At 56.0% G+C, this 26,149-nt stretch overlaps 1 protein-coding gene across 1 annotated transcript; it reads left to right on the forward strand.

Moving 5' to 3' along the window:
• Positions 1-1,342: 1,342 nt before the first annotated feature.
• On the forward strand, positions 1,343-24,202 carry LOC122240543 (TRIO and F-actin binding protein). Its single transcript, XM_042993716.1, has 8 exons — positions 1,343-1,512; positions 5,343-5,482; positions 6,545-6,734; positions 7,749-7,917; positions 12,186-14,880; positions 19,775-19,889; positions 20,537-21,421; positions 24,035-24,202. Exons 1-8 carry the CDS (start codon positions 1,399-1,401, stop codon positions 24,200-24,202), a joined length of 4,476 nt encoding a protein of 1,491 aa, XP_042849650.1. The 5' UTR covers positions 1,343-1,398.
• Positions 24,203-26,149: the final 1,947 nt, after the last annotated feature.

A 26,149-nucleotide genomic window follows, 5' to 3' on the forward strand; every position in this document is an offset into this window, starting at 1 on the left:
TCGAGGGGCAAGTGGGTACCTCCCTCCAAAACACACATACACAACGGGCCCTGCCACCTCCCCAGGTCTGATGGTGGAGAAGCCAGGAACCTTCGCCCTGGCTGCCCCAGGGGAGGATGAGAAATTCCGCAGCCCTCAGCTGAGATTGGCAACCAAGGCTTTATCCCCTGGTAGGCTTTGCAGGAAACTTGCCAGGTGAGGACAGGTGTGTGGGCTGGTGACCTGGGGGCACCGCAAGGTGCATGGGATTTGGGGAGATGGGTTCCTCTTCTGTCCCACCCTCCTCCTGGGGCTCTGTGTGCGTGAGGAAGGGATCTTCAAGTCACTCTAGTCGGGGCATCTCCCCTTCCCCCCTCCCAGGGCGTGGCATTGGAGCTCTCAGTGGCCTCCCCCAGATGGGAGAGCTCTGTGCTCAGCTCTGTCCCAGCTCTGTCATGGGAGAGCTCTGTCCCAGCACCAGTTCAGCTCCTGGGACCTAGAACAAGGTATGGACCCTTGGTGAGTCTTCGATGCCTCATCTTAAATTGGCATTGGCTTTATCTACAATGTAAGATAACCGTGAGAAAAGGCACTCGAACTTTAGGGTGCACTGAATCACCTAAGAGACTTTTTAACAACGCACAACCCCAGGCCTCACACCTCCAAGAGATTCTGACTGGGTGGATCTGGGGAGGCACTGAGAATATATATATATATATATATATATATATATATATATATATATATATTTTTTTTTTTTTTTTTTTTTTTTTTTTAAGTAAGCTCTGTGCCCAACATGGGGCTCGAACTCACAACCCGGAGATCAGGAGTCACATGCTCCACTGATTGAGCCAGCCAGGTGCCCCGGGAATATGCATTTTATGAGCAGCTCGGCTGAGTCTAATGCAGGGTCCTTAGAACAGACTTTGAGCAACACTGTGGTAATGACTAGAAATCACATGTCTAAATGCTTGGCAGAGTGCCTGGTGCTTAGTGGGTGCTTCAGGAGTGTTTAAAAAAAATTTTTTTTTAATGTTTATTTATTTTTGAGAGAGGGAGACAGAGTGTGGGTGGGGGAGGAGCAGAGAGAGGGAGACACAGAATCCGAAGCGGGCTCCAGGCTCTGAGCTGTCAGCACAGAGCCCGACGCGGGGCTCCAACCCACGAACCGTGAGATCATGACCTGAGCTGAAGTCTGACGCTTAACCGACTGAGCCACGTAGGCGCCCCGGGAGTGTTTATTGAGTGAATAAATGAATGGATGGATGACCTTATTTCCTCGGTCCTTGTCTGTCTAGGGGCAGCTGAGGCCGGGTTCCGGGTGGTCCACCAGCCAATTACCTGGCCCTTGCCTGCCCCCCTTTCTTCCCGGTGGCCACCATCGGATCGCAGGAGCTGCCGTGGCCTGACTCAGCCAATATGGAGGGGGGTGCTGGGACTGTCCCCTGTGAACACTTTGAGGCCAACGTGCTTGCCCAGGGTTGCTGTCAAAACTGCTTTCACCCCGAGGAGGCCCACAGAGCGAGGAGCCAGGTAGGCCAGCTTTCCTGAGCGGGTGTGGTGTTCTGGGATGGGGATGTTCATGACGGATTGCCCCTGGCTGGGCCACTCACTTGCGGCCGAACCCAGACACTGGCCTTCCTCCTGGGCAGAACCCCGGTTCTGCCGTCTGTTCCACGAGGTGCTGGGACCACAGTACGTTTCCCAAATGTGAGTCACTCTCCTCCTGCTTTTATGATTTTTTTTTTTTTTGCCATAGCCTCATACAATCTAGTACTTACTTTATTGTTCTTTAAATAAACACCCTTTTAAACTTTATATTGAAACACAACTTTATATCATCCCTATAAATAGAAAACCAGGATCGTATCCTTTATATAGAAGGTTAGAAAGGAAGAACGAAAAAAAAAATCTGAAACGTCTTTAAATTCTAACTAGAGAGTCTTGTCGGCTGAAGGCCGGTTCTGAGCCCGAAGCTTGCTGTCTCTCTGTTACAAAGGGAGATCGGTGGGTGTTAGGGAGACATTAAAGGCACCCCAGCACCCACAGGAGACTTTCTCCTTGAAGGTATTAAAGGAGCGAAAGGGAATGTGTTTTCTCACTTGGCAACCCATGTGGTCTTAGGCCAAGCCCCGCTGCACGTAAACCCAGAGCCCTAGGAGAAGCAGGGGACCTGTGAAGCTCCACGGACCCCTCCAGCCTTGACCCCGCCTGCCTCCGCCCCCCTCCCCCCGCCCCCATGGCTCCATCATTCCCAGAGGATCCTGAGGCTCCTCTCAAGCCTGGCAGCCGGTTTATGCAGGGCGTCAGGCTCCACGAGGTGGCCATTATAAGGGAGTTGCCGTTCAGCTTTGAAAGCAGGCAAGCCAGAGTTCCAAACCTGGGTTTGCCCTTTACCTGCTGTGTGGCCTGGGGCCACTTACCCTCTCTGGCTCCACTCTCCTAATGGTTAAAGCGGGACAACAGGGCGTTCTCAGGGCATCTGGCACTGTGTAGCCCGAGTCACATGTGGTTAATTCAATACACATCAGTTTCCTCTCTCCCGCCTTCCCGACCCGAGAAGTCGATCTGGAGGATTCTTTTCTACCTGTCTTGACACCACCGATAACAGCTCTCTACCCTCCGCCCCAAGTTCAGGGAACATGCCTGAAAGCCCCGTGGGTCTGTCTCTGAGGCACATGCCCTTCCCCAGGGGCTGGGGAGATGGCACGTGTGGGAACAGGAGGAGAAGCTTAGATACAGACAGGTCCGCATTCTAGAGTCAATCCAGCCACTTCTGGGCTGAGACCTGGGGCCAGCTCACGTGTTCACACTGTTCATACTGAACGGGTGCTTAAAAGGTGCCAGGCGTTATGCTACCCGAGAGTATGCAGAAGTGGCCCCAGGTCCCAGGGCAACCCTCTCCCTGAAGCTTACTGTAGCTCCCCTAGGAACCTGGGTCCTGGATGCCTCTGTGCTCTGCTCTCAGCTGAGCTTTCTATAGGCTGAGAGATGGGGGAGGGATTATCCCTGGAAATCACATGGGCCACCAGGTCAAGGCCAGGGTCTGCACGGAGGGAGGTGGGAGGGTCCTGCTGTCTGCCAGGCACACACATCTCTTTCAATGTATTTATTCTTTTTTTTTATGTTTATTTTTTTTTGAGAGCGCGCGAGAGAGACAGAGTGTGAGCAGGGGAGGGGCAGAGAGAGAGGGAGACACAGAATCCAGAGCAGACTCCAGGCTCTTGAGCTGTCAGCAGAGACCCTGATGCGGGGCTCAAACTCATGAACGCGAGATCATGACCTGAGCTGAAGTCGGACGCTTAACCGATTGAGCCACCCAGGCGCCCCTATTCTTTTTTTTTTTTTTAAGTTTTACTTATTTAAATAACCTCTACACCCCATGTGGGGCTCGAACTCACAACCCCGAGAACAAGAGTCACATGCTTCTCTGACTGAGCCAGCCAGGCGCTTCTCAGCGTATTTATTCTTAAATGTGTTTAACATCCTATTGATTTAACACTAATGAAATTCTCTTTAATGGTTTTACATTATTTATTATACATAAGATGTACAGACCAGGTCCTGTTCTAAGCCCTTTACAAGTATTAACCCGTTTAATTCTCGTGACACCCCTAGGAGGTGGGTGCTTTTATCACCCCGGTTTTGGAGATGAGAAACTCAGGCTCAGAGAGGGAAGCCACCAAGCTGAGGTCACCCAGCTGGGAAATGGAGGTGCCAGGATTGGGCCTGATGTCTGTCTGAGGCCAGAGCCCGTGCTGACCCGCCAGACAGGAAATCAGAGCCAGGGACTGGCTACTGGGACTGCTCATGGGGACAGTGGGTAGTGTCGGGGGCTGGGGGTGAAAGCAGGGAGGAGGTGCCATGACAGGCGGGGGGGGGTCCTGCTTGGGCCCAGCTGGGCTGGACCCCTTTTTGGTACCCCGCGCTTCTGCTCCCTCCTCATTCATGTGGCAAGGTCCCCAGGGCGGCCAAGGCGCCAGGATGGGCTGTGGATCTGACACCTCCCGCTGTTGAGTTCTGATCAGAATCTGGCTCCGGGGCAGGGGGCGAAACTGAACCCAGACGGGCCTCCTCTGGCTTGGACGGCACGACAGATACGCCGGCCCCACTCCCGGGCGCTGCCCAGGGCCCGCGGGTGGCTTTCTTGCAATCCGGGGCAGTCTCTGCCCACCCTGAACCGTGGCCAGGCTGTGGCCTCGGCCCCGGGCGCTGAGCTCCGGGGTCCCCGGGGAGCCCGTGCCCAGGCCCCCGCCCCGCCCGGCTCTCAGGTGAGCGGGCGGGGATCAGGTTCCTGCGGTTTCATGTCCCGCATTGTTCTTGGCTGGGCCCCGGCTTATGAAAGAGTAATGAGGGGCCCCTGCTCGCAGCCGGCCCCTCTAAGGTTTCGCTGCCTCGGCCGCCGCCACCACCACGGCCCAGAGTCAAGGCCTGGGAGGGCGGCAGCGTGGGGGCCTGAGCCGGAGCCCCCCGGGGACGAGGGTGCTGACAGCCGCCAGCCGCCACCGCGGAGCCCGCCGCCCAGGTAACCTGAGAGGAGGCGGGGTGCAGGGTGCTGTGGCCGCTGTCTCCCACCTCCAGGGAGGGCCCGCCACCCCGGGGAGGTGGGGAGGGATGGGGGGGCCTTCCCGGAGGTGAGCGGCCGTTCCCCCCGGGTGAGCCCGGCACCAGCCTTCGCAGGTGTGGCCCTGCTGAGGGCGAGAGAGGGACAGAAGGGCCTTGGGCTCAGGGCCCCACCCGCCCCCCTGGGACCTGGACCCTCCCGCCCGCCCCCCCCCCCCTCCCCCGGAGCCCCCTGCCCCTCCTTTAGCCCCGAAAGCCTCTCCTTCCTCCAAGGTCTTTCTCAGACCTCAGACTTCCTTTTTCTCCCATTGCCTTCAGTCCCCAGGCCGGGCTGGTCCTTGTCCTCACCCTCCCCTCCTCACCCTTGTTTTCCAGCTACGGAAGACCCCACCCTGCTTTTGTGTCCCTTTGTTTACCTCCCACCTTCCGGCACACACGTCCGCGTGCAGCAACACGCATGTAGTAATGAACTTAACGCAAACGCGTGTGTTAGCGGACCCACTCCCCGGACTTGCATACGCACGCACGTGGGCCCGCTCGCACCCGCACGGGCTTTTGTGCAAACACATACCTGTCCACACACATGTGCGTGCACACACCCTCTATCTCCGCCAGCCCCCCCGGCTTGGGTCCCAAGAGGCGCTTCCAGCCTGACGGACAGCTCTCCTTGAGAAGCCTGAGATCCCAGGAGGAGATGCCTGGACACTTCCATCCGGCCTGGTGGGGGGAGGGGCTGCGTGGGGGGGAGGGGAACCCCCACGTGGGCCAGGAGCTGCCTCCTCTCTCCAACTCTGCCCCAGGAGCCGGGGAGCCCTCCAGGTGCTGAGGTGCCTTACTGCGACCTGCCTCGCCGCCTGCCTGTCTCTGAGGGTCCTCTCGGTTCCTCGACCTCCGGCTGCCAGTCCGTGGTGGGCCTGGGCCTTGGGCCAGGGCCAGAGAGGTGGGTAGAGCCCCAGGCGTGGGGAGGGGCTCCCGAGGGGAGGATGCCCTCACCCGCCCCCACCCTGCACCCCTTCACGATGGCAGGATCTGTCTGTGCTGGCTGCCGGTGTGGGTCATATGGTCAGGTCACACGGCCTGGGCATAGGCAGGCAGTGGGCATGTTCCTGGGGCCCTAGCTCAGTTTGCTCTGGGGAATGGAGCTGCCAGGCACCCACCCCGCAGGGGGCATGGCCCCCCACCGCTCACATTTCCTGGTTCCCTTTGCACAGCTTTAAAAGATTAAACAGTGTCAGCATTGGAGGGGGGCGGGGGCGGGGCGCGGCACCTGTTACTACCCACCTACCTGCTCCAGGCTCTGGGATTCCCTCCACGCCCAGGCCTGAGCTGAAGTCCCTCTTTAGGCCAAGGTGCCTTGGGAGGTCATGGTTGAGGGTCCGGAAACCTGGGTTCCAGCTTCAGTTCCATCCCTGATGGGCAAAGGGAGCATGGGCAAATGTTTCCCCTCCTCCATGCCTCAGTTTCCCTGTTTAGGAAATAAGAGGAATTGAATCAGATTGGCTTTGCTTGGGGAACATGCATTCCTCACAGGGAGGTATTATTTTAAAAACAAAACAAAAACCAGCTCTGCCATCAAATATGTTTCAGAAAGGCTGGGATGGACAGATTTGAATATCTCTCTTGCAAGACTTGTCAGCACCTTTAGTTTGCTAGCGGGCCTTGGGCTTCGGGGTAGGGGAGGTAGGAGAAGTGTGTGGTATGTCCCAGACTCATTTGACCATGCAGCTGTAGCCCTTCCTAGCTCTGTGACCTTGGCCAGTCCCTTGACCTCTCTGAGCCTCACTGTCTTCATCTATACAATGGGTATCATTACACACGTTTCAAAGGGAGACTGTTGTAGCTGAAAGAGGTGGTCCATGTGAAGAGCCCAGCACAGAGAGCCCTTGGTGTTAGCTCCCTCCTTTGCTCTGATGCGAGGTGTGTGTGTCCCTGGGTGGGGGTATCACTCCCTAATTCCCATGACTTTTGGGGGAAGAAGTCATAGGTCTGTCTCTTCTCCCAGGGGCCCGTCAGCAGGGTCCTCTGCAGAGGGCCCCACAGCCGCCCCCAGGAGCCAGGGACAAGAGGCAGTGCCCTACCTGGAGGGTCTGGCCTCCTCCCTGAGCAGCAGCTTCGACGAAGGCCCCGACTCCGGCACCAGCTCCAGCCCTGAGTGCGACACCCCTGATGATCCCAGCAACTCGTCCTCCGTGGTGAGCTGGGGATGAAAAGCTGGGGACACGATCGCCCCTCTGTGCCAGCCCTGGGGTCCCGCCCACGACTCCAGACAAGGGCTGAGCCTCTCACACCAGGGAGCCGGGCCAAGGTCCTCTGGAGATTTAGCCAGCTGGGCCAACCGCCTGGGAGGGGTGCGGGGTCTCTGCAGGGCGGGCCCAGGGGGCTGGGGCTTGGTTGCAAAAAGACAGAAGGAGTTTCAGGTGAATCACCACCCGGGTCAGCCTTCCCAAAACTCTCAAGGTCACAGAGGGCCGGGATGTCGGGCGTGCTGTCTAGACCTCGGACAGAACTGGTCCTGAGCCCTGTCCTGGTCATACACCACTGAACTCCATGACCAGCCCTGGGATAGATCTCCGAGGGACAGAGGAGAGGGAGCAGGCTGGGGGGCCCAGGGAAGGGCTGGGGGCCATCTGCCTGGGAGCTTCCGGGGGCACTCACCCCTCAAAGGGCTGTCACAGGGCAGAAAAGGCAGGCTATCTGTGAGACCTACAAGGGGAAGTAATGGGATGGCAGGTGTGGGCTCAAGAAGACTCACCACCCGCTCAGAGGTAGAGACTTTTATGGCCCCATTTTGGGGCAAGAAAACTGAGGCTTGGAGAAGGGAAGCAACTTACCTAAGGCTACCTATCTGGGAAGTGGAGGGGCGAGGCTTTGACCTCTCTTCTCTCTGGACCCTGGGAGTGCCTCTGGGGACTGGGGGCTGCTGTGCCACTGCAGGGAGTCCAACTGCCCTGGGTTCAAGTCCTCCTCCCACCTCAACCGTTTCCCAGCTGTGTGACTTTGGGCGGAGTTCTGAGCACGAACATACATGCCTACCTCGTGGGCTGATTGAAGGTTAGCTAAGTTCGTGCCTTAAGGAGCCCAGCACAGTGCAGGGCATTCAGCAGGTGCTGTTTCAATGTCGGTGCCTTTCCCTTCCTTCTACCCGTCTCGTGCTGGGGGCACAGGCCCAAAGGCTCCAAATATGCTTTTCCTCCCTTCCCCGGCAGGACTGGGACACTGTTGAAAGGCAGGAAGAGGCTCCCAGCTGGGACGAGCTCACCATGATGATCCCAAGGAAGCCCCAGGAGGGGCCCAGAGCTGACAGTGCCCGAAGGGTTCCGTGTCCCGTCACCCGGGCCCCTGCGGGAGGAGATACCGCAGGCCAGAGAAAGGAAGGTGAGTCCTTCCAGGCCAGGTTGGTCCCCGTGACCACAGGTGTGGTGATGGCCTGAGGCCTGGCCAGATCTCCCTGGCCATCTGGGTCCCCTGGCACAGCTTACTTTGGTGACCCGAGTAATCGTAACAGTTCCCATATAATTGAGGAGCGGCCATGGCGTGCCATACATCTGCTGTATTTATTTTTATTATTATTTGTAAACGTTTATTTATTTTTGAGAGAGAGAGAGAGACAGAGACAGAGACAGAGACAGAGTGCGAGCAGGGGAGGGGTAGAGAGAGAGGGCGACACAGAATCCGAAGCAGGCTCCAGGCTCCCAGCTGTCAGCACAGAGCCTGACGCGGGGCTCGAACTCACGGACCGCGAGATCATGACCTGAGCCGAAGTCGGACGCTTAAGCGACCGAGCCACCCAAGCGCCCCCATGCTACTTGCTTTAAATACATCATCTCACGACTCGTTGGTTAGGATCAGGTTGCAATTGACAGAAACTGGCTGCACATAAACGGAATGACTCACGTAAGTAAAAAGTTTAGGGGTTTGTGACTTCAGGCATGGCTGGATCCAGATGTTCAAATACTATCAGAAATCTGGTCTCTGCTCTGTTTCCTTCCGCGCTGCCTTCATTCTCCCCCAGACCTTCCCGCAGTCAGGGCACAATCAGCAATATCAGTACCAGGCTGTAGCCTACCTGTATATCAGCTCCCAAGACAGAGGGTGCCATCTTCCCATAGATGTTGCTCATGTCCCAGGAAGGGTTCTCCCCGGGACCCAGCATGGGTCATGTGCCCGTGCCCTGGTGATCAGGGATGGGGTCAGACCCCTGTGCACACCTCATGGCCTAAGAGCGGGGGAAGAGATTGCCCAAAGGAAATCAGGGCGATGTTGTGCGCAGAGAAAGGGAAAAGGCTACCCGGCAGGCCAAGCCCCCAGATGCCCATGGCACTGGTTAGCGTCTCGCTGACTTGTGAACCCAGTGTGGGTGATGGGAGCGTGTGGAGCATGGGAGATGGGGGGAGAGGAAGCGCGTGGGGGCGGGGGGCCACCCACAACTTGCCCCTCCCTCCAAACCTGGTTTTCCTGCAGTCTGTTCCATGTCCCCAGCATGCTGGAAGCTCAGGCCCCAAATCGTGTGTTTTCCCGATTTCTCTCTTTTCTTTACCCTTTATATTCAATCCTCAGCAGCTCTGGTTAGCGCCACCTGGAAAACACACCTCTCAGATCTGTCCCCTTCTTGTCGTCTGCGCAATACTCGCTGGCCCAGCCACCGCTGCCCCTCGCTGGGATTGTGGCCAGAGCCCCCCCAGAGTCCCCGCTTTGCTGCCCAGCGCTCTTCTGCCATTCCCCACAGCAGCTGGAGCCATCTTTTAAAAACATGAATCAGGTCTTGTCATCACCCCACCCCCACTGCCTGGCCCTATCAGCACTGGGGAGAGGGTGCATGGGAAGAAGTAATCTCACAGGGAACACAGGGAGCCAACTGCCTCCCGGGAATGTGAGTGGCCTGATAGGCAAGTGGGATTTTGTACGAAATACCTGCTTTCTTGCTTCTTTTTTTTTTTTTTTAATGTTTATTTATTTTTGAGACAGAGACAGAGCATGAACGGGGGAGGGTCAGAGAGAGAGGGAGACACAGAATCGGAAGCAGGCTCCAGGCTCTGAGCCGTCAGCCCAGAGCCCGACGCGGGGCTCGAACTCACGGACCGTGAGATCGTGACCTGAGCTGAAGTCGGACGCTCAACCGACTGAGCCACCCAGGCGCCCCTTGCTTTCTTGCTTCTAACACAGAGGCAGTGGAGTGGGCGAAACTCACTGTGTGACCTGCTCGGTCGAAGTCAGTCACCACTGTCCTCCCCGCGGCAGGCTCCCAAACTGCAGGCAGGGCCCCCCCCCCCCCCCCCGCCGCCCCCGAGGCCCAGGAGGAATTAGCCAACGCCCAGCTGGCTGAGAGACAGGACACAGTGCCCTAGGACATCTGTAGAGCTTGGCTAGTGTGTGCACGAGTGGGGCTGCAGGAGTGAAGTCAGATCCTGGGTGGGCCAGGCTGAAAGGGATTCTTGAGATGGGCGGGCAGGGGAAGAAGCCAAGGTTGGGGGCGATGACCCAGCTGGGAGGCACCGAGAGGAGTGACAATCGCCATCTCAGCCAGCACCCAGGCACGGCGTGGGAGGCGGCGCTCAGAGCTGGAGGGTGGCAGCACAGTATCATTGAGCTCCTCTGCTGTGCTTAGCACTTTTCCTAAGCCCGGGAGACACAATGGAAAACTAGAAGGCGAGGCCCCTCCCCAGATGGAACTGGGAGGCCAGTGGGGGCGGCCAGAGCCTTTGCCCAGCCAGGGGAAATCTCTGGAATTTAATTCAAATGCAGTTGGGAGCCCCTGATGTTTTTCCAGTCTTTTATTCTCAGATAATTTTTTTTTTTTTAATGTTTATTTATTTATTTTTGAGAGAAAGTTCGCACAAGCAGGGGAGGGACAGAGAGAGAGGGAGACACAGAATCGGAAGCAGGCTCCAGGCTCTGAGCCGTCAGCACAGAGCCCGACGCGGGGCTCGAACTCACAGACCGCGAGATCATGACCTGAGCCGAAGTTGGACGCTTAACCCACCGAGCCACCCAGGCGCCCCTGAGATCGTTTTAAATTTATAGAAGAGTTGCAAAGCATACAGAGAGTTTCTGTTCTACCCCTTGCCTGGTTCCCCTAATGCTGACATTCTTCTAGAGCCGTAGTATAGTTACCAAAATTAAGAAATCAACATTGGGACGTTATAGTGTCAAAACTGTAGACTTTATTTGTATTCGCCTGTTTTTCGACTCCCGTCCCTCTGTGGTCCTACCGTCCCATCCAGGACCCACAGTGCATTTAGTCTCCATGTCTCCCCCATCTCTTCCAGTCTGATGGCTTTTCAGTCCCTCCTTGGACGCAGGGGTGAGTGATCTAGCCAGGTTTCCTTTTGGAAAGGATCTCCCTGATTGGGACGATGAACCTGGGGGCCCACAGCACACACGTTGGGGCATCAGTTCGTCAGGCAACAACGAAAAATTTAAGCGCTGCTCTCTGTGTGGTTCTGGCTCCTGGCTAGGCGCCGGAAATTCAGACTTCGGTGACAGCAGCTCAGAAAGTGTGGAAAGAGACAGAGCTTTCCCAAGCAGGAGGAGAGGGAATCTTAAGCACGGCCTTTAATGAAAGCAGTTGTGGTTCCTTCGAGATGAGGCCACAGTACCCTTTGCTTCTCTCCTGATGAAGCAGCGGCCCGGGGACACGCACAGAGCCGGCGGCCACCCCATGCCGGATGACCAAAGGATAGGGGGGCTGGTGGGTGACACCAAGGTCATGGCGGCCCCTTCATGAGGACGGGAGTTGTGAAGAGGTGCCTGCTTAGGGCAGTTACAATAATCTCTTAGACCAGGGCTGCTTATGCAGTAATGTGCATGCAAATCACCTGGGAATCTTATTAAAAGTAGATTCGGGGCAGGGTGCCCAGGGCGGGTTGGGGCGGGGGTGAGGGGGCTGAGATTCTGCGTTTCTAGCAAACTCCCTGGTGAGGCTAATGCTGCAGGTTCACAAAAGGCCAGCCCATCCTCATGGCAGCTCTGACAGAAGCTTCTAGGGCAAGGGCCTCTCTGGGTGTAAGGAACGGGAGCTTTCTAGAACGATCACAGTGAAAGAGGCTCATTAGAAGAGATGGGGGAATTTCTCAGAACCCAACCGCAGGAGTAGAACAGGGAAAGGGAAGTTGCTAGATGGCTGCTGCTGGACGCACCCTGCCACCTCCCTCTCGGGGGTTACATGGGCTGTTGCCAAAACTGCTCTCTATGAATTTGTTCCGGGACCCGCAGGCCATGTGCCTTTCCAGCCCTGGAGCCTACCTCCCATTGACTGAGTCAGGCTGGGTTTTCAATTTCAAATCCCAGCCTCAGCTTGAGAGGGGCCACTAAGCCCCCTCCAATCTGCCTTATTTAGAGGGGTGGAGTCACCTCGTATGGACAGTGGAGCCTCTAAGAAGGGGCTGTGGGCTCTGCCTTCATCATCTCCTCTCGGGGCGCCTGGGTGGCTCAGTCTGTTAAGCATCCGACTCCCGCTTGGGTCGTGATCTCGCGGTTCGTGAGTTCCAGCCCCGTGTCGGGCTCTGCGCGGACTGCTTGGAGCCTGGAGCCCGCTTCTGATTCTGGGTCTCCCTCTCTCCCTGCTCCTCCCCTGCTCACGCTCTGTCTCTCTCTCTTAAATATAAATCAGTGTTAAAAACAAAAAACTCATCTCCTCTCTCCAGACACCTGCAGCGGGAGCCGAAGTGCTGGTCAGCACTGGGCCAAGCTCCGGGGAGAAAGTGGATACTTTTTGGAGCAGCACCGCTCAGCGCTGACCCAGGCTTCCTGTGCAACGCCACAGAGCGGACCTCGAAGTGCCACCCCCCAGGCTTCCTCTCTCCATCGTTCTACCCAAAGGGACGCTATCCAGACTGCTTCCACGCAGCTCACTAACCCCCGAGCCTCCTCTCCCCCACAAATCACCCAACGGGACAACCCCAGGACCTCTTTCACACAGCAAAACACCCCCAGCGCATCCTCTCCTTCAAGACTTGCCCAACGGGATAACCCCAGAGCCTCCTCTCCCAACAGAACCACTCCACGGGACAACCCCAGGACATCCTGTGCCCAACGGGACAATGCCAGAGCGTCCTCTCCCAACAGAACCACTCCACGGGACAACCCCAGGACATCCTGTGCCCAACGGGACAATCCCAGAGCCTCCTCTCCCAACAGAACCACTCCACGGGACAACCCCAGGACATCCTGTGCCCAACGGGACAACCTCAGAGCCTCCTCTCCCAACAGAACCACTCCACGGGACAACCCCAGGACATCGTGTGCCCAACGGGACAATCCCAGAGCCTCCTCTCCCAACAGAACCACTCCACGGGACAACCCCAGGACATCGTGTGCCCAACGGGACAATCCCAGAGCCTCCTCTCCCAACAGAACCACTCCACGGGACAGCCCCAGGACATCGTGTGCCCAACGGGACAATCCCAGAGCCTCTTCTCCCAACAGAACCACCCAACGGGACAACCCCAGGACATCGTGTGCCCAACGGGACAATCCCAGAGCCTCCTCTCCCAACAGAACCACTCCACGGGACAACCCCAGGACATCGTGTGCCCAACGGGACAATCCCAGAGCCTCTTCTCCCAACAGAACCACCCAACGGGACAACCCCAGGACATCGTGTGCCCAACGGGACAATCCCAGAGCCTCCTCTCCCAACAGAACCACTCCACGGGACAACCCCAGGACATCTTGTGCCCAACGGGACAATCCCAGAGCCTCCTCTCCCAACAGAACCACCCAACGGGACAACCCCAGAGCCTCCTCTCTCAACAGAACCACTCTACGGGACAACCCCAGAACATCCTGTGCCCAACGGGACAACGCCAGAGCCTCCTCTCCCGACAGAACCACCCAATGGGACAACCCCAGAGCCTCCTCTCCCAACAAAACCACTCCACGGGACAACCCCAGGGCATCCTGTGCCCAACGGGACAATCCCAGGACCTCTTCTACCCAAAAGGACAACCTTAAAACCTCTTGTACCCAATGGAACAACCTCAGAACCTCTTCTAGTCAACGAGACTACCCGCAATCTTCCTCTCGGCGGGACAACCCTGGAACTTCCTCCCCTCGATGCTCCACTCAACGGAACAATCCCCGGAATGCTTCTCCCCATCGTACTAACAAAGATATCCCCTGGGCCTCCTTTCCCCTTCGCCCAACCCAGAGTGAAGGCCCCCGAACCTCCTCCCCATCTCGCTCCAAGCAAAGTGAGGTCCCCTGGGCATCCATTGCCCTTCGGCCAACCCAAGGGGACAGGCCTCAGACCTCATCTCCCAGTAGGCCAGCTCAGCGTGACCCACCCTTGTCCTCCTCTGGATCTACTCAGCATAGCCCACCACCCCGGGCCACTTCCTCTTCCCATAACCTGGGCCACCACAGTGCCTCCCGGACTTCTTCACCTCTGTACCCTGCTACCCGCGGGGCACCCCAGACCTCTTCTGAGCCCTCCCAGCCTCCATGTTCTGTGTGTATTGGGCATCGGGATGCTCCTCGAGCTTCTTCCCCTCCTCGCTATTTGCAACATGACCCCTTCCCTTTCTTCCCAGACCCCCATGCATCTGAGAGTGAATCACCCCAACACAACCCCCCCTATATACCTCCAGCTGTGTGCATCGGACACCGGGATGCCCCCCGGGCCTCCTCACCCCCCCGCCACGCCCAGTTTGATCCCTTTCCCTTCCTCCCAGACACATCAGATGCTGAGACTCAGTCCCCCCAGCATGATCCTCCTCAGTTCCCCCCACCTGTATGTATCGGGTACCGTGATGCACCCCGGGCCTCCTCCCCGCCGCGCCAGGCCCCAGAGCCCTCCCTCCTGTTCCAGGATCTCCCCAGGGCCAGCACTGAGAGCCTTGTCCCCTCCACAGACTCTCTGCACGAGCCCCCCCACATCCCCACCCCTGTGTGCATTGGGCACCGGGATGCCCCCTCTTTCTCATCCCCACCACGCCAGGCCCCTGAGCCCTCCCTTTTCTTCCAGGATCCCCCAGGGACTAGTATGGAGAGCCTGGCCCCCTCCACCGACTCTCTGCACGGCTCCCCAGTGCTGCCCCCCCAAGTGTGCATCGGACACCGGGATGCACCTCGAGCCTCCTCCCCGCCCCGCCACCCCCCCAGTGACCTAGCGCTCCTGGCATCCTCACCTCCGCCGGGCAGCTCCGGGGGCTCCCGGGGCTCGGCGCCCCCTGGGGAGACCAGGCACAACTTGGAGAGGGAGGAGTACAGCATGCTGGCCGACCTGCCCCCGCCCAGGAGGCTGGCGCAGAGGGAGCCAGGCCCCCAGTGCGGCAACGGGGGCCGTACCCGCAGCCCTGGCCGTGCAGAGGTGGAGCGCCTCTTCGGGCAAGAGCGCAGGTGAGCTCAGGGCGGGGTCAGCCAGGCGGGGTGGGGAGGAGGCTCGGCAGCAGGACAGGTGGAAGGTTCACAGGCTTAGGTTGGCAGATGGAAAGGGTTCAGACCCCCCACCCTGCCACTTACTGGCTGTGTGACCTTGGGCAAGTCACTTCATCTCTGTTTCCACATTTTCAGAGGTGTGTGTGTGTGTGTGTGTGTGTGTGTGTGTTTTTGACAACCAAGTGATGCTATGTGTAGCCTAGTGGTTAAGAGCAATAGACCAGGATCAGGCGGGCTGGGGGTCAAATCCTGGGTCAAATCTAACTCCCCAGCCTATGGGATCTGGTAAAGTGATTTAACCTACCTGAGCCTCAGTTTCCTCATCTGTAAAATGGGGAGAACGTTAGTATGTTAATTTAAATAAGGTTTTTTTTTTTTTTATGTTTCTCTTTATTGTTGAGAGAGAGAGAGAGAGAGACAGAGACAGAGCGTGAGCAGGGGAGGGGCCGAGAGAGAGGGAGACGCAGGATCAGAAGCAGGCTCCAGGCTCTGAGCTGTCAGCACAGAGCCTGACGAGGGGCTCGAACCCGTGACCTGCCAAAGTTGGACGCTTAACTCACTGAGCCACCCGGGCACCCTTAGTTTAAATAAGGTTTAACTCTCAAACCCTTTGCTTGATCCAGAATCATCGGTTTATTTTATTTTTTCCTTCTTACATGAGGGAGAAGAAACTAGCCATGGTTCTTTTCTGCTTTAACAAAGGAAACTCATGGGTCCCCATGCGTTTCAGAAAACAGAGAGATGTCAATTTAAAACGAATGGCCAAAGCCACCTATTTTAAATAAGAGAACGCACAGCATTACAAATTTTTTAGAAGTTAAAGGTCGCTTTCCTGGGATGTGGCGACAATGCCTCAAGTCCAAGTATTTTATGAGTCTCCTCCTCCCGAGTGCTGCGCGGGCGGTTCATGGCCCCACACCGTCCGCTTTGCCACAGCAGCGGGGAATGGAAACATTTCCTCCCGATCTGGCTGAGATTTCTTTCTCCAGCAGTTCCAGCCTCCGAGTTTTCAAGGATCGGGGCTGGAATGCCATTAGTTAAGGTCAAGAGAACAAAAAGTTGGTCTGGGAGGCTCAAAACTTACAGCGTATAATTCAATGAATTACAGCGTATTTAACTAAGCCTGAGCTGCACAGCCACGCACAACCTAATTTTAGAACCTTTCCATCACCCTAGGAGCAGGTAATATTTTGCATTCCAGAATTCCTCTTTGTTTTCCTTTAGGCAATATTGTCTCTTAGGTTTGATTCTACTTGAGAAACCATATCTCTTACTCTTCAAATTTCCTTTTCCAGTGAGTTTTATCCATTTAGTACCCAGGTGACAGCGTTTGTGGTCCCCGGCATTAGCGTAATTCTTTCTTTGGCCTTTTTGAAAAACACACTAAGAAATTTTTTAGAGCAGTTTAAAAACAAATTTTTTTTTTAAGTTTATTTATTTTTGGGGGAGAGAGAGAATCCCAAGCAGGCTCTGTACTGTCAGCATGGAGCCCGATGTGGGGCTCGATCTCATAAACCCTGAGATCATGACCTGAGCTGAAACCAAGAGTCGGACACTTCACCGACTGAGCCACCCAGGCGCCCCTAGAGCGGTTTTAAGTTCACGGTATTGAGTGGAAAGTACAGAGATTTCCCATTTAGCCCCTGTTCCCCCCCCTCCCCCCATACACAGCCTCCCGGACTCTCCACGTCCCCCACCAGCATGAAATATTTGTTAGAAACCATGAAGCTACATTGATACATCATTATCACCCAAAGTCCAGAGTTTACATCAGGGCTCACTTTCCATGGTGTATATTCTATGGATTTGGACAAATGTATAACGGTGTGTATCCGCCATTGTGATATACAGAGTAGTTTAACTGCCCTAAAAACCCCCTTTGTCTTTGGTCTTCTTATGATGACTGTTTTTGGTCCAATATCATTTTGCATACCTTTGATTTGATCTGATAACTCAGCAGGGACACTAAAGTCTTTAAACCAAAGTTAAATTTTCTTCTTCTCCTTCTCCTTCTCCTCCTCCTCCTCCTCCTCCTTCCAGGGATAACTTTGAGACAGACAAAGTGTTTAGAAGTCTGGAAGGTGTTTGTACTTTTGTTGACATTCAATTATTTTTACACAGATACTTCTATTCATTTTATTCTGCTCTCTTTGAAGTTGTTTACCTTTTTAAGGCTTTATTGCAGTATCGTTGGTATATAAAGAATTGCATATATTTATTGTATACCTTTGGGGGAAGTAGACTGTTTGCTTTTTAATCAACGTTTTATAACTCTACTGCGTAATTAATTTTTTCCTCTCGTATGGCGCTTTTTCCAAATAGGAAAACATTTGTCCCCTGAAGACGAGCCTTTAAAACCTATTTCAGTATCTGTAAGGGACAGACCAAAATTTATGAGTGGCTAGCTATGGAGCCATACTTCTATTTTCTCCCATATGTTCGACATGTATTTATTGAGCATCTATTCTGTCCAAGCATTGTCTACCTGAGCCCGGACGATTTCTCTTAAAGGGCTATCACATTCTGCTTATTATACATCTTCCACATCGTCTGGCACTGGTTAAAAAAAAAAAAAAGCTATCACTTAAAACATGAGGAGTTTGGGCTTGATATCTTGATATCTTAACACACACACACCCCTCCTAGATGCCTTTGGAATCCCTTATCTTAGCATCATGTAAGCATTTTGTAATCTCTTGAATTCAAAAGAGTCTTCATGGAATTTGCTAGACTTGATGGCTCTTGTCCTTTACTACTCTCTGGAAATAGAATGGAGCCCATCCAAGCTTCCAAGGGAAACGTGTTTCCTTTGCCTCTCCCTTGGGGTAGGCACATCAACACTGATGGCCCAAGGGGACACTGTTGCTTCAGCATCGCAAAGGCTGGGTCTCTGTTGGCTTCTCGGAATCTTCTGGAGTCCTTTCCTCCCATGTCTCAAATCCACACGGGGGGAAACTTCTCAGAAGGGCTCATTGTTGAGCACGCTGGAGTTTATTCAGCGCATCCACTCGAGAAAGCGCACATTGGCCGGTCCACCTGTCCACCCTGCCCTGAGTTTTTTTTTCGCCGTTATGCCCCCCAACCCAGTCACGTTTGGGGCTTTCGCTTCACGGAGCCTCCAGCGCCTGGTTCTGTGGAACACTCACTCTGCGACCTCAGATCTCACAGAGCAAGGGCCTCCCGTCGCCTCAAATAGATTAAAAATGGAAGCTGACCAGGCACCCCCTCAAACTCTGAAACACTTGCACCAGGGAAGAGAACTTTGGTTTTCTGTGAGTCAGTCTCCTTTTTTTTTTTTTTTTTTTTTTAATTTCTTTTAACGTTTTATTTATTTTTGAGACAGGGAGAGACAGAGCATGAACAGGGGAGGGTCAGAGAGAGGGAGACACAGAATCTGAAACAGGCTCCAGGCTCTGAGCGGTCAGCACAGAGCCCGACGCGGGGCTCGAACTCACGGACCGCGAGATCATGACCCGAGCCGAAGTCGGCCGCTTAACCGACTGAGCCACCCAGGCGCCCCGAGTCAGTCTCCTTCTAAGAGCTGCTAAAATCTCAACGGACTTTATGGGTCTGGTTCTAATGACATTGGAAAAGCTGTAAGACCACCCCCAAAATGCCAAATTCATATATATGTATTTTTTTCTACTCTCCAAAGTGTCCGTGGAGTTTCCGCGCAGTTCCCAAGCCAGAGGCAGGCCGAAGGCAGGCCTGGCTGCGCAGAGGTCCCCCCTCCTTCCCTTTTGGCTGGCTCGGGGGAGGCCTAGCACCGAGTGGTCTCTTTCAGGCTTCCCTCACGTCAGCCGTTAGAGACCCAGCTCCCTTGGTCAATTTAGATGAAGTCAGACCTGTTGAAATACAGTTCCACCGGAGTAGTTGGGTCTTTGGTTTTGATGACCTTACCTAGGGGAGGGGAGAGGTGTGCCCAGATTCTGTTTGGTTCCTACCTCTCAGGTCACGTTAAATATTAACAGCCACGGCTACCAATTATTAAGCAAGACGGTGGACTGAAACCAGGGACTTTTTACAGCTTAGAGGTTATCTTCATTGGACTGGGCAACCGTGCCTGAAGTCCAGGTGCCTTAGAAGTGCCACTTGTGTGGACAGTTTGTGTTGGTCTTCTCTGGAATTGTAGAGGATGTTTCTTCCTTCTGACCTTGCTAAGAGGTCCTTTACTGACAGCTCAGATGGCCTGGAGTGTTCAAGGCTAAGTGCCGGAACCCTCTTGGTTATGGAGGGGGACAAAAAGACGGGTCTGGGAAATCCAAAACTCACCATGTAGACAGGAAAAGGGCAGAAAGGATGGGATGTGGGGGCACATTACACTCTGTATCTCCCGCCCCCACCTCACGGGTTGTGTGAGACAAAGTGGGGTGGTCAAGTGTTTGGCACCTGGGACATAGGAAGTGCTCAATAAATGTTTGCTGTTCTGATCATGTGCGCACAGTGCCTGGTACACAGTAGGTGCTCAATAAACCTTAATTCCCACAAAGGCCCGTCTAACCTTTATCTAGGGGTGAGTGGTGGACTGCTGGTGGGGTGGGAGTCAGAAACAGGAGGTCCTGAGTGAGGCGGGAGGCAGTCAAGACCAAGGCGAAGCCCCCTACCTGTGTTTACCCCTTTTTCTCACTTCACCCCATGAGGTGGGTAGATTAGAGCGGTGTCGACCCTCCTCATTTTTCAGAAGGGGAAACTGAGAACCTGAGAGGATCATCCCTTACTTAAGGCCCTTCAACCAGCTCCTGGAGGGTCCCTGGATCTCCCACATCTCCTGCCACCGTTGGGGGCGGGAGTAGAGGAGCCGGGATGCTGGGACAGTCCCAAGGGCCCTCAGAGGGGCGGCTGCATTTGCTCATAGGAAGTCCGAGGCGCCGGGGGCCTTCCAGGCCCGGGACGAGGGGCGGTCGCAGCGGCCCAGCCAAGGTCAGAGCCAGCTTCTCCGAAGACAGTCCAGCCCTGCCCTCAGCAGGGAGGTGAGCACTGCCAGTCTGCCCCGGGCCCCTGCACCCCCCCCAAGAGGTGGGCCACCACTTCTTCCCTCCCCCAGGTGGCAGGCAGGCGGTTCGAGAAGGGAGGTCCTTTGTGAAACGATCAGAGTCCCAATCGCGGGTGTCCAGCTTCCCCCGACCAAAGAGCCAGCAGCTCTTAGCAAAATTGAGAAGGACCCCAAGTTACTGTCTTAAAGAGGGCCCTTCCGTGCTGGCCCCTTCCTTCATTAGACACCTGCCATCTCGAAAAGTTTTCAGGGAAAGCCTCAGACGCATCAGTCCAGCTCTAAGGGCTATCTCTTCCTCGCTGGGGATTTGGATTTTTAAAGAAACTCTTAGCAGGGCCTGACCCAGTGGCGTGGGGTGTTGGTGGTGGGAGTTCCGGCACCTGCTAGCCCAGGGTGGAATCAATATCTCGGGGAGGGGGGCACGGGGGAGCCCGGAAAGTAAGCATTTTGAAGATCTCTTTCTGAAAGTGAGGAGACTGGGTGAAAGGGAAGAGCTCACACCCCCAGGGAGGAAAGACCCTAGGTGCTTTGCGGCCCGCTTTCATCCAGCCTGCTGTGAGGACACAGCCTGCCTCTCCCCAGTTTCCTGTACTGGAGAGAGACCACCCCCTCACTTATCCTCAGGTAACCAAGCCCCTTGCGAAGCAGGCAGAACCGGCCCGACGGAGCCAAGCGGAGCCCCCTCATCCCAGGAGCCCCGAGAGGCGGCCTGAAGGGGACCGGAGGCTCCAGGGGTCCTCGCTGCCCCCGAGGACATCAGCCCGGACCCCTGAGAGGGAGCGGCGGCCAGAAAGATCTCTGGAAAGTGGCCGGGCAGGCCCAAGACAGCCTCCGGGGGGCCGGCAGAGTCAGGAGGAGTCTCCGGGTGCCCAGGGCCCTCACAGATACCTGGAGAGAGGCTGGGGCAGCCTGCCAGAGCTGTGTCCTCACCAGCCTACGAGCCCCCCGGAGAGCTCCAGGGTAGGCCCCGAGACCCCCACCACCACGGGCCGGGGTGCTGAGGGAACATGCCCACACCGGCATAGCCCTGAGAGGCGACCCGAGCTTGACTGGAGGGACCTCGTGGGCCTCCTCGGGGCACTCCGAGAGGGGGCCTGGGCCTGCATGGAGGCGTCGACGCTCGCCTCCCGTCTTCCCAGGCTAGACTGGGAAGGCCTCCTGGAGCTCCTGCAGGCCCGGCTGCCCCGCCAGGACCCAGCTGGACACGGGGGTACCCTGGCCACGGCTTCGGGGCCAGAGGTGGGTTCCCCAGCCACAAACGGTACCCTGGAGCGAGAGCGACAGGGCCAGCCTGACGGCTGGGTGGAGGCCACCCTAGTCAATGGACAGAAAGCTGGGCCGTGGCCCCAGAGCTCTGCCCAGCCACCCAGCCCTGACTACGTCTCCACCCAGTGGCCAAAGACCAAAGTGACACGTGGACCGGAGACCTCGACTATGGCTACTCTGGAGGAGATGGGCCAGCCGGGGAGCAGGAGCCCTGCAGAGGGTCCCAGCTTGCCAGAGTGGGAGGTAAGTCAGTGTCACGTCCAAGGGGCAGCCTGAAAGTCAGCCTCAGCCGGACAAGTGCACACCTTCCGAGGCTCAGCCCTAATCCCTCCTCCCGACCAAAACTTTTCCAACCGCCCCGCAGTGATACTGACCAGCATTTACTAGATGCTAAGCCCCGATCTGAATGTTCTGTGGGTGTTTTCCTCATTCAATTTCCATAGCAACCTGATGCGAAAGGCACTGTTTATTTACAGATAAGGAAACTGATACTCAGAGAGGTTAAGCCACTTAAGATCACACAGCTAGTAAGGGCTGGGGCAGGGGTGGACCGCTTCAAGCAAGGTGCTCTGACCAGGCATTCTCCCTTCCTGGCTGCACAGTCCTTGGCTTGTGTTGCCTCTGATGGCTCTTACCTGACCCTGGCTGGGACGGCAACCAGTGTGGTCGAGTCCCCCTGACTTTCCTGCTGTATTCTTTTTTTTTTTTTTTTAATCTTTATTTATTTTTGAGAGAGAGAGAGACAAAGCACGAGTGGGGGAGAGGCAGAGAGAGAGAGGGAGACACAGAATCCAAAGCTGGCTCCAGGCTCTGAGCTGTCAGCACACAGCCCGATGTGGGGCTCGAACTCATGAGTGGTGAGATCATGACCTGAGCTGAAGTCGGACACTTAACTGACTGAGCCACCCAGGCATCCCTCCCTTCTGTATTCTAAGTTCCTCAAATTTAGGACAGCTTCACTTACCCCTTTCTGGCCCCTACAGCTTCTCTTGGGCACAGAGAAGAGGTTGTACAAATGCTCATTGGGTTGAGTTGAGTGCTAAGACAGGCTAGTTAAACGAGGGCCTACTATGTGCAGGCCTGGGGCCTGGCACATAGTAGGAGCTCACCAAGTCCCTTGCCTGCCTCCTTGGCTCAGGGGCAGGGTCACAGGGTCGGTGGTACTCTGGTGCTGCCCGGAGCGTCTACCTGAAGATGGTGGGTGGGGAGGGTCCTGGAGCCGAGGCCGGGCAACCTGGCCTCAGCTCACTGGGAATGCAGCGTGTGGTTGGGGCACCCGGCCTCTCTTGCCCTGGTCTTACCCTGTAAAATGGGACCAACTTCTTCCCTCATAGGTACCCACTGGCGTGATATGGAGGCTCCTGCTCGTTCATCCAAGCCCCCTCACTTCCTTGATGTGCAGCCCAATGCTGCCTCCCTCCTGGATGACAGGGGAGGGTTTCCAGTGTGCCGGGCCCTGGGCTTGGTGTTTGACGTGCTTTGCCATCTATGTGCCTCAGCCTGACCCGAGGCTCAGCCTTAGTCCGCCATTTGCCGGAAGTCACACATGTACACGTTGTGAGAAATCAGATCAAACCTTTAACTCCAGAGCCCGCGCTTTTAACGGCCATGTTGGTGAAGCCTCTGAGCCCATGGCCATACTGGGGAGCCCCCTCCCCTGTATTTCCCTGAGGCTTTTATCAGTCTATTCTCTAGTCAACTCAATGCACAGACCCGAGATTTGCAGAGATGAACCAGCTTGGTCCTACCCTCCTGGTCAAAGGGGGGCTGGGGGGCTTGGAGCCCCCCGACCCAAGAAGCTGCTGTCACTGGGGCTCCAGTTGGCCACCCTCTATGAAAATCCTTGGCATGGCTTCCTCCTGGCCTTCCTTCTGGCCCAGATTTGCTCTCTACTGAGCCGGCTGCAGAGCTCTCCAGGGGCATCTCCCCGCCTTTGCACATGCTGTTCCCATTGCCTACGATGCTCTTCCCTTCCCTCTCTTCACTCACCAGACACTTGCTCGTCGTTCAGGTCTTAGATCAGGTGCCCTGTTCTGAGGTCCCCTCCCCGAACAGCCACCCCACCTCGGGGTTGGTAACGTTCCTCTTCTGGGCTTGGTGGTCCTGCTGCCCTCCATCTGGCCACACTCAGCCGTCATTCCTCCTTAAGAGAGATGAGCTGCATGAGGGCTGGGGCTGTGCCTACTTTATCTCTGCACTTCTAGCCCCTGGCCAGACACACGGGAGGAGCTCAGCCCCAATGGCTGAGTGATCGGTGCCTACAAGACACAAATGGAGGATGGGTGGGTTGGCGGGGGTGGGGGGGTGGGGGGGTGGGGTGGGGAATGATGGATGAATGATGGACGGCGGATGTGTAAATGGGTGATGGACAGATACACAGATATGATAAATGATAAAAAGACGCTGGATGGAAAGTTAGACGGGTGAGGGGTGGAGCAGATAACAGGTGTTGGACAGATAATGTTTGCTTGGATGATAGATGGGGCGACGGATGGATTGACGGATGAACACGAGTGGAACATGAACGGATGGGTGGATGGTGTGCGGATAGGTAAACGTGGAATACGGATGATGGGTGGCGAATGGATGTGGTATGGGTTGAGAAAGGATACTTGGCTGCGGGATGGATGGGTAGACCATGGGTACATAGAGGCTGGATGTAGGAGTGGGATAATGGATGCTGGATGGGTTAGTGAGTGGAGAACGTAAGGTAGACGTTGGACAGTTGGATGGACAATACATGGACCTATTGATGTTGGGTGCTAGATAGATGTTGGATGGACGGGTAAGGAGGTGGATATGTGAATGGAACCTGGCGAATAACCTGGGCTAAGCTTTGTTCCTTCTTACCTCCAGTTCCGATCAGAGGAGCCTGAGGCATCAGAACCAAGCAAAGGCCAAGACTCACTGACCGACCAGAAGCAGGCAGATTCGGTAGTTGGGTCATGGGTGTGGGCACACAGGGAGGTGAAGGGGAAGGGAAATCAGGTTGGAGGCGGGCTGAGGTCCTCTGATACGCTCTAGGGTCGTCCAGACCGGGGTTGGCTCTGCCATGGGGGTCATCTGTGTGCGTGGTAGGGCCCTGAGAGAGGGGCTCCGGAGGGGCTGGGCCGCAGAGCCACCTTTCGGCTTGGGGACCGGGGCAGGTAAATGATCCTGGGGTCAGAAGCCTGGGGCTCTGCTTTTGACCTGCTAGGACGCCCTGAAAAGTCGCTCCCGTTTTTCTGGGTAAATGGCAGTTTGACCCTGATGGTCTCTGAAGGTAAGGTCCTTCTGGTTCTGGAGGGCTGGGCAGGCCGGGAGAAAGCGTAGGGATTCCAAGAGCTGGAGCCAGAGAACCGCTGAAGAGGGCTGAGGAGGTGCGGCAGTCAGCTGAGCCTGGACGGTCTCCAGGATCCTTGGGGCGGGAGGGATGTGTGCAGGGGGTGGGACCCAGCGAGGCTGCTGGAAGGCCAGGCAGCAGCTGGAGCACAGTGCTGTGCCCCCCCCCCCTCCCCACAACCTGCCAAACAGACTGTTCTCATCACCCTCAGCCTCCAGAGAGGTGAGGTCACAGCTGACAGCCTGGGGCAGGAGGCAGGGAGGAGACGGGCCGCTTGGGGCTATGCTTTCCTCATCCTGCTCTGGTTCCGCTGTTTCCGGGTGCTGCCTCCAGAAAAGAGAGTGAGAGGGGGGCATCTGCCTGGCAGCCTGGAACCCCCATTCTGGCCCTGCCGCTAATCAGAGCTGGGGCGATTCTGCCCAGGCCCTCATTGCTGAGGAGGAAACGAGGGGCAGGAGCGTCATCCCAGGTCACACAAGCCAGGCAGCGGCTGACCTCAAATTAGAACCTGGGGCTCAGGACCCCCATCCCGCAGTCCCGGGTGCTGCCTGGATGTTGCTTCCTGGCTGTCCTGACCCGCCGTGTGGCCTCCTGAGGCAGCAGCAGGACTCTAATTGCTTGGTGGCCAGTCTCCCCGTCGGTGAAAGGGGAGGAGACAGAGGACTGGTCACTAAAGGCGCTTCCAGCTCTCACAGGGGCTCTGGCAACTTGGCTTCTTCCTCTTTCTGGGTCATTTCTTCATACTTCCTGGGGCCAGAGCTTCGTGAACGAACCGGAAATAGCAATATAGGGATCCCCCTCTAATCTCCACGAAACGGGCCCATCCCACCAGCGGGGAAACCTCTCAGTCCATCCCCAGGCGACCTGGATTGGACAGAGCTGGTAACTGCCTCGTTCGTTTGCTCGTTCGTTCGTTCATCGATTCATTCATTCATTTATTCACGTACACTTAGTGAGCGCTTTCTGCTTGCCTGGCTGTGGGCCAGAAGTAAATTGGAGCGCGTGAAGCTCCTGGCCGGGGCCCTGCTGGGGGAATGTGGTGGCAAGGTGGGGAGCGGACTCCTTCCCCCAAAGCCCTTACACCCCACCGACAGATAAGCTCTGGACCCCGAAGAGTGGGGACCCCTGGGCTCTGGCCTACCTCTCTGCCAGTAAGCTGCTATGGGACTTTGGGTAAATGCTTCTGCTTTCTTGGGGCCTGTTTCCCCAACAAGGATGACTGCAAAGGGGGTGCCTTTGGGGACCTTGCCGGGAGTGGCTGCAGAAGTCTGTGATTCCTTCCTTCCATAAAATGGGGAGAGTAGGCGGACGCGGGATAGAGATTAGGGGCACTTGTGTGACCTCTTGGTGCCACACGGGTGGACGCCATGGGGAAGATGGGCCCAGAGGTTTTCTACCTCGAGAAACTGGAAATATGTAGTTATACGTCAGTCTCTTGATTATTTAACATCGGAACCTAATGCAAAACAATCTGAAAACCCTATGCAGGCTGAACGCACATCTGGGGCGTGTACTCCCCTCCTTCCTACTGGCCACCTGTGGTTTGGCTTTAGGGGGTGAAGTGCACGTCCCCAAAGGTGCTGAGCCCCAAGAGCCCTATCAGCCAAACACCCCGTAGTGTGAATGAGTTAGCAAGCTCTTTTTCTTGG

The sequence above is a fragment of the Panthera tigris genome, chromosome B4, assembly GCF_018350195.1.
Source record: "Panthera tigris isolate Pti1 chromosome B4, P.tigris_Pti1_mat1.1, whole genome shotgun sequence".
Classification (NCBI taxonomy): Eukaryota; Metazoa; Chordata; class Mammalia; order Carnivora; family Felidae; genus Panthera; species Panthera tigris.

What these genes read in the sequence shown, in the direction of transcription:
- LOC122240543 (XM_042993716.1), top strand. Translation starts at nt 1,399, where the DNA reads ATGGAGGGGGGTGCTGGGACTGTCCCCTGTGAACACTTTGAGGCCAAC. An exon ending in CTCTTCGGGCAAGAGCGCAG is followed by an intron (nt 14,881 to 19,774) that starts GTGAGCTCAGGG and finishes ATTTGCTCATAG; the next exon opens with GAAGTCCGAGGCGCCGGGGG. An exon ending in GCCCTGCCCTCAGCAGGGAG is followed by an intron (nt 19,890 to 20,536) that starts GTGAGCACTGCC and finishes ACTTATCCTCAG; the next exon opens with GTAACCAAGCCCCTTGCGAA.